The sequence below is a fragment of the Olea europaea genome, unplaced genomic scaffold, assembly GCF_002742605.1.
Source record: "Olea europaea var. sylvestris unplaced genomic scaffold, O_europaea_v1 scaffold1435, whole genome shotgun sequence".
Classification (NCBI taxonomy): Eukaryota; Viridiplantae; Streptophyta; class Magnoliopsida; order Lamiales; family Oleaceae; genus Olea; species Olea europaea.
The window spans coordinates 376,915-385,303 of NW_019231887.1; the positions used below are offsets into that span (position 1 = coordinate 376,915).

At 34.9% G+C, this 8,389-nt stretch overlaps 1 protein-coding gene across 1 annotated transcript; it reads left to right on the forward strand.

Annotated features, from left to right (window-relative positions):
• Nucleotides 1–1,402: 1,402 nt before the first annotated feature.
• LOC111375967 (putative GTP diphosphokinase RSH1, chloroplastic) lies at nt 1,403–8,384 on the forward strand (the record flags this gene model as incomplete). The annotated part of the gene is made up of 21 exons (XM_022998888.1): nt 1,403–1,704; nt 1,825–2,003; nt 2,647–2,820; nt 3,222–3,287; nt 3,561–3,653; nt 3,778–3,909; nt 4,063–4,164; nt 4,249–4,326; nt 4,400–4,471; nt 5,515–5,622; nt 5,767–5,864; nt 6,136–6,196; nt 6,280–6,342; nt 6,430–6,486; nt 6,600–6,701; nt 6,847–7,005; nt 7,132–7,263; nt 7,336–7,422; nt 7,533–7,604; nt 8,017–8,103; nt 8,190–8,384. Coding segments are annotated over exons 1-21 (2,142 nt in total), but the record flags the coding sequence as incomplete, so codon positions are not given.
• Nucleotides 8,385–8,389: the final 5 nt, after the last annotated feature.

Sequence of the window (8,389 nt, forward strand, 5' to 3'; positions counted from 1 at the left end):
TTAACATGTATGTAAAGATAAAAATGAACATTCGACTTTATTTAGATCGTGTTTGATTTAGTATTTAAAAATCAAAATTTTAATAAATTTGATTTGATTAAAAGTCTTATTGAAAAGTTCATGAAAATTGTGAATTCCTTGAAATGTGCAATTAGAAACGAGTTTGGAAAAAAACAAAATGAATTTTAAAATATAGAGGCTAAACTGGATAATGAATTGATCCGATTAAGAAGAAAGGAGTGGGGGTTTTCGTTAGTCAATTTTAATTCTAGAAACACTTGTATCGAACGTTGATTGATGTATACTAATTCAAGCCTCTAAGTTACGTCCATATATAGGTACCTTCTCTTCGAGGAAGTATATTCCTATGTGAATTGATATGGAAAAGGGTCTCCCCTACTTGAAGTTGGATTTTTATTGTAAAAGGGGGAATATGCCATTATATTCATACGACTACTCCTCTCTTACCTAAATGTGTAGACTTCAATTTTGTTATTATATGTATGCTTTTACCTTTTTCACATTTTCTTGCATTGCTTTCTCTATGTTTAAGTTATATTTATGGTTCATTTTAAAGAATATATCGAATTATCATGGTTATAATCACTTTGACGAGGTTTATGCCTCTCCTCAAAGCATTAAATCCATATATGTTGTGTTGCTAGGAGAATTTGAATTTATAAGAAAGGTGTCATAGAATTTGATTTTCTTTATTACATAATAAGCGTAGTTCATGTGAATTTCTTTTCATATTTTGAATTTTTTTAGTTTTTAAAAAATAATATAATCAAGCATCAAAAGGGATAAGGGAAAGAAGAAAAATATTTTCTTTGCATTGACCAATTTATTGATTTACGAATTAAACTTTGGGAGTTAATTGAGCTTTAAAAGAAAAGGTTTGGAAAAATAAATTTTTAAGACAACCTAACGTGGCAGTAGTTAAAATTGAGTTACTTTAAATAAATTCAATCATTAAAATTATAAATTTAATTGATCTATATCTACTAAACATAAGATTTAACTTGAGATGGTAGATGAATTAATTTAGACAAATATTTGTTATAAATTATATTTCTTTAAAAATTAGACCAGTTACTTGAAACAGTCTCGTCAAGATTTGATGTATAGATAACTCTAAATAAATTTGATTAATTATATAAGTCACAGAAAAACTTGTCTCAAGTCTTGTTCTATCTAATAAACTTATAAAAGTCAAAAAAATTTGATTGAAATTTTATATAAAATGGCCTACCTAGGTCAATTCGTGGGGGTGCGATCACGTTCACTTAAATCATACCTTAATTTTCTGCACACAAAATTAGCCCACAGAGAAATAATGAAATATTATCAAAATAAATAAAAATAAAAATAAAAATATCTTCACCTTAAGGCATTTATGTGGTCTCGACTGAAACTCCATTTTATCCCCCCCCGCCTCTCTTTGTTTCTCACTCTAGATTATCTCAATCTCTTTCACCACCTGCCTTCAATCCACCCCTTAACTAAGCCCTCTCTAATTTTGAATAACTAGGTTTTTTCTCCTTTAGCCGAATAGAAATCTTTTGATTCTATATTTTAGTGAGCTTTGGATTCTGCTTATTTGATTTTTGTTTCAGAACTGTAGTTTAGTGTGCGTTTCGTTCAATGCGTGTTTTGTGGACCGATGCTTCGAATTAGAAATGGCTCCTGCTGCTTCAATGTCAGGTCCGTATTACTTTCCGCTCTGATGTTGATTTAGTTTGTAATTTGGTTGAGCTAGTGTGTATTTTTCGGAAATGTTTGATTAATTTTGTGCGATTGAGATTTTTTTTTCGATTTTGGCAGTGTCTGTAGAATGCTTGAATATATTTAAGTTCTGGAAAGGGGATGTGAGTGGAAAATATGATTGCAGCGTGCTCTCGTGTGCTTCTAAGGCTCCAAGAGCACTCACGGGATTTCTCGCAAGCACCGCTCATCCTTCGCACCATTGTGGAAGAACTGCGAGAAGAAATCACATTTCATGTGTGAGTATTTACCTGAATTTTAGAGATTTTATGCATCAAAATTCATCACATGGCTGATCAAGAACACATAAGTTTCGAAATGTTATCGCGCTATATCTAGCCAACTTCAAATTTAGTATGAACAAGGCTAGGTTTGTTGTTCTATATCTAGATTTTCTTTTGGAATTGCTATTTTTCTTTTCTTAGGAAGGTTGGAATAGTTAATTTTATAGAATAATTTAGAAATTTTAAGTCCTACAAAAAATTGTATTTAAGCGAACCAGTTGATGAATATCAGAATGGATGTAGTTTTGAGCAATGAGAGATTTTTCTGAGGAGTTCTTATAGGATAGAAATCGTGGCTGATGTAAGTTTGCTAAGTAATTGAAAGCATGGAAGTGTTAAATAATCTGTCTTGTGTTTATTTAGCTGAGTGTTTGCTTGTTTCTGTAATTTCTGACTGTTAATGTGTACTTAAACTCGTCTTTGCTTTGTATATCATTGAGTTCTATATGAGTACTCATTCCTTCCATAGCTGAAATGTGATTCACAAATTTATTATCTGTTATTTCTATTTTAATCGCAATATATGTTTGTTTGCCTTCACCAGCAGCAAGTGGCCTTCTCTTTTTCTACTCCTCAATCGTTCTTTTACTTGTGCCAGAAATATGAATCCCATTATTTGGGAGGATGGTATTCACAGGAAGCCTCAGACTCCATCCTTCCACAAAAGCTCTTAAGCTCGAGAATGGTTCATTTGGCTACTGGAAAATGTAATTCGCGTAGTGTACCATCTTCTTCACAAGCATGCGAGGTTTCTCCTGACAGCTTGTGGGAGGTATGTGAAATGACTCATTTTTCATCAATTGTTCGCATAAAAATGTAATTTATGAATCTAAAAAACTATATGAAATCCATCTCAGATAACACGATAATGATTACTATTGTGAAAGGCAAAAGGTAGCAGGCATGGAAGATAAATTAAGAAAGAAGATTGAATGGCATGATTACTATAAATCTTAAATCTTGTCGAAAAGTAGGACATGAAATGATGATGTTGAAAAATGCGATTTCTGGTGAAACTCTCGAGCTAATTGCACTTGAGTCACAAAGCTAAAAGAATCCATATATTTGCCCTGATAGCAGGGAAAGGCTTGATCTGAACATGACAGTTCGTTTGAGTGCCAAAAATGGAGTAACAACTTTGCAGTACTGATGCAATTTTTTTCTTTGTATCAGGATCTCAAACCTACCATCCAATATCTCTCATCAAAAGAATTGGAATTGGTTCGTAATGCGCTGAATGTAAGTTTATTTTGTTCTTCATAAATTCTTAGTTGCTCTAGTTGTTATTATCTTCTAGTTCTCTGGCCTCAATGCTCATTTTTTTTTATTTTTCTCGTTTTCCTATATTTCTTAATTTACCTTTTTGCCCCTCAACCTCTACCTCCCATATTTATAAATTTTTGACTCCTACGGAAGAGATACTGCTGAGAAACTCTTGTGTCGTACAGTCAGGAAGGATTCAGTTGTCAAACCTTAATTCTATGTCGTTTTCTTTTTTGGCTTGTTACACAGCTTGCTTTTGAGGCCCACGATGGTCAAAAGAGGCGCAGTGGAGAGCCCTTTATTATTCACCCAGTTGCAGTTGCACAAATTCTTGGAGAACTTGTGAGTTATGCAGATTAATCATCTTTATCTATCTCTATAGCTGATGAGCGTTTGATTTTCTTTTATTATTTGGCACTTGATTTGATTATGACAATCACTTTTTACTTAATTTCTGTCATTTCAGGAATTGGATTGGGAGTCAATTGCTGCTGGTTTGTTACATGACACGGTGGAAGATACAAATATTGTTACATTTGAAAGAATAGAGAAGAATTTTGGCTCTACTGTTCGTCACATTGTTGAAGGGGAAACTAAAGTTAGTTTCATGCACTTTATTCTTTGATAGCTTTTTTCTTTTTTCACACGTTATTTTCTTATTTCCCTTTATCTAAATCTCCTCTTTAGTGTTAAGTTGACACTCATTGTTGAACATTTAATACTCATAAGTTATTTGTCTCTGTTAATCCAGGTATCGAAACTTGGGAAACTTAAGTCTAAGGATGAGAATCATTCTGTTCAAGATGTCAAGGCAGATGACCTCCGACAGATGTTTCTAGCCATGACCGAAGAGGTATGACACTTGTATGTGTAGACATATAGTAATATCGTTGTTTCTGCACTACAATCTGTAACAACAAAGTGTTGGGTGTTTCAGGTTCGCGTTATAATAGTCAAATTAGCTGACAGATTGCATAACATGCGCACGCTTTCGCATATGCCTCCACACAAGCAGGTGTATATATTGGAACTTTTGTTCAATTACTATCTGATTCCAAATTGTTCTTAATGGTATCTATCGTGTCCAGTCCAGCATAGCCCTGGAGACACTGCAGGTTTTTGCTCCTCTGGCAAAATTGCTTGGAATTTACCAAATCAAGGTACGCTATTTCCTACTATGCTGATTGTTGTTAAATCATCTTGGATTACATGATATAAAGCTTTGTGTGGTATCTCTATCGACCTTTAAAATAAATACCATGTTCTGCCCACATTATCCAAATTCTATTTTAGATTATTATTGTGAATTTGTGATTGACATCCGTTGAGGCTTATAGAATTAATTTTTGAACCCATAATATGTATCATATTCTGCCTTCAATTCTGTTTTGTTTCATGTGCTTTCTACCAGGAAATTCCCATTGTTGTTTCGCTACAATTAACTAGTAATTGTCATGTTGTTCTGCCCCTACGTTTACTGATTTACGTCCCTGGGGCATAAACCCTATACTAGACTGTATGTGGGCCCAATCAAATCGCGCATTTCCATTTTTTGCACCTTTGGCATCCAGATGACGACCCAAGGTTTACCTTTTCATGGCATCTATTCAACTAGAACACATGAAATGTTGGACATTCCATTCTTAACTTCACTAAAGTGGTCAACTGGAAGCTGGAGTAGGGACATCCTAGATCTATATTGAACGGCTGTTAATCTCCTTCACCATTTGATTTCTATGCCAAACTATTTTTTTATTCTTCTGTGCAAAATTTTTAGTAAATAATTGGTCATACAAATGATTTAAAAATCTATAATAATTAAACTTCAAATATTCTATAAAGCTATATATTCGCACGTGACACGGGCACTATAAACCTTTTTTTTGCTGTAGTTGGAACCTGTACAATTAATCTCACTCTGCGTATCCAGTAATTATTTGTACGCCTACCATATCTTTTATCTTTTCATCTCCACCCCAGATCGATCATTTCCTTTGTTGTTACAGGCCACATTTAGAAAGGTCCTATGCCGGTCAACAATCACTTCTAGTGCCATTATGTGATTTCCCTGGACATAAAACTGCTTTTAACTAAACCTTGTCATTTCACCTGCAATACCTTCTCTCTACACAATTTTCCTGTACTTGGGTATATGGTTATTATATTACATTTTCTGCTTATCTTTCCATTTTCTTTCTTGCAGTCAGAACTTGAAAATCTGGCATTTATGTACACAAATGCTCAAGATTATGCTAAGGTCAGGATAAGAATTTCAGAACTTTATAAAGAACACGAGAAAGAACTTGAAGAGGTAATTTACGTTATTCTGTGATCCAATATGTGATAGTGCAGCAAGCTAATTTTCGGATGCATTGATGGGGGTTATATGACTTTTTGGTTGTACTTTTTAATTTATTTCAGTGTAATTTACTGAACTCTTTTGTTCTTCCATTAGGCAAACAAAATATTAATGAAGAGGATTCAGGATGACCAATTCCTAGATCTTATGACGGTGAAAACTGAAGTTCAATCTGTATGCAAGGAACCTTACAGGTGATCCTCGACCTTGACCTCTTTCTCTCTCATTTCAGATGCATTGATTTATTTGTGTATGTTCGTCATGGTGAATGTCTGTTCTCTTTTCTGTCCTTCAAATTTTTAGTTACTGCCCTGTTGCGGTATAACCCCAACCATCAACCACCAACCTCATCTCTTGGAATAGAACTTGAACTATTAGATGTACAGAAATTCCACTTATTGATATGGAAGTCTGCATAGAGTAATGGAGATGTCTCTGACTCTAAATTCTTTTATATATATGCAGCATCTATAAAGCTGTACTTAAATCTAGAAGCTCGATAAATGAAGTCAACCAAATTGCACAGGTATTGCCATCATTTTCCTCCATCATTTTGATGTGCCATTTTCTGTTACAATCTCTCACTTCTCTGAATATTTTTCCTACCAGCTTCGAATAATTATAAAACCGAAGCCATGCGTTGGAGTCGGACCCCTGTGTAATGCACAGCAGGTAAACTGATATCTAGTTTAAAGCATCTAACGTCGCGTTCTAAATTACAGTCCTAATTTATCTCTCTAACTGAAATTTCCTTTGCAGATATGCTATCATGTTCTCGGGCTGGTGCATGGAATTTGGACTCCTATTCCTCGAGCTGTATGTCTGTTCATCCCCTTGTTTTTAGTTTCAAGATGCTTTTACTACATATTGTTTGTACAGCATATTGAGGTGTATTTTTTCCTTTTTCCCTTTCATTGTTTGGGAACCAGATTAAGGACTACATTGCCACCCCGAAACCTAATGGCTATCAGAGTCTTCATACTACAGTTATACCGTTTCTTTATGAGAGTATGTTTAGGCTGGAAGTTCTGGTTAGTCATTTTGATCTCTCTAATTTTAAGCTCTATCTTGAGCATCATCTAGATGCTTATGGTATATGATTATTAGTTGCATGTTCTCTCATCATATGTCACTTGCAAGGAATTCAATTTATTCTTATATTACTTTGGTTGGCAGATTAGAACTGAAGAGATGGATTTGATTGCTGAAAGAGGGATTGCTGCACATTATAGTGGGAAAGTTTTTGTGAATGGCTTAGTTGGACATGTTATGCCAAATGGCAGTAGCACCCGAGGGAAAACGGTTTGCCTAAATAATGCCAATGTTGCCCTCAGGGTAGACTATCTTTTTACTCTATAGTTTCACATGTGGAAATCATTCTTCTGTTAGGGGGTCTTAGATTAAGTGCTTTGTACTTGACTGCATCACTAATTCAATGGTGGTACTCCCTTTTGTCTTCAGATAGGCTGGCTGAATGCAATTAGGGAATGGCAAGAGGAGTTCGTTGGGAACATGAGCTCCAGAGAGTTTGTTGACACTGTCACCAGAGATCTTTTAGGCAGTCGTGTCTTTGTATTTACACCCAGAGGAGAGGTAATAGTTATCATTGATGTTGCGGGAAAAGGAACTGTGTCGAATGCTTATTTAGTTCTTAATTTCCTACAGATTAAAAATCTACCTAAAGGAGCGACTGTCATCGATTATGCATATATGATACACACTGAAGTTGGCAACAAAATGGTGGCTGCAAAGGTAATGGTTCTGTGTCTGAAGTATATTTTTTATTTATGAATTCTGGTTACACTGTTGCAACTTTCTTCTGTCTGAATTCTGGTCTAAATGCCAAAATTTTCTTTTTGCAGGTCAATGGCAATCTTGTATCTCCAACACATATTCTTGCTAATGCTGAAGTTGTGGAGATAATAACTTACAATGTTAGTTGATGTGAATTTTTGACTTGTGTTTGACCCCTTGTAGATCCAATCTACTTCTTGCATGGTTAGCTTCGTATCAATTATCATGCGTGGCCTACTTGATGAAACTGGGACATCTGCTAGTTTCAAGTTTTATTTTTATGATATATAGAGTTTGATGCTCAGATATACTCATCTGAAATCGAACTTGCATGTTCATGTTCCTACACCATTTGGGAAGTTTAACATTTCTCTGTTATTTTTTGTTAGTCTATTATTTTCATTAAGCAGCGTGTGTTACTCCCTTGTGACATTTCCTGTCTTCTTGAAGTGAATATCCCCTTTTTCTGGCTTTTGCATTCTAATGGTAGAATATCTTATCTAGTTGTGTACCATTTCCTACATACAGCTTACAAGTTTTTTCCCTTTTTAGGGGCTCTCAAGTAAATCTGCCTTCCAGAGACATAAGCAGTGGCTGCAACATGCAAAAACACGCAGTGCACGACACAAGATAATGAAAGTAGGTTTATCTCTGCCTCAGAACATATGTCGGTTTACCAACAACTTGTGTTAGCCTTTTTAATCTGGACACCATACTCTTCTCAGTTCTTAAAGGAGCAAGCTGCACTATCAGCAACTGAAATAACTGCTGATACGGTGAAGGAATTCACTGCTGAATCTGAAGAGGAAAGTGAAGTGGAAGAGATCGTGAATTACTCTAAAGGGGCTAAACACACTTGGGGGAATATATTGAAGAATATTGTGCAAATGTCATCATCGAAGACGAGTGGTGAAGATATTTTTCA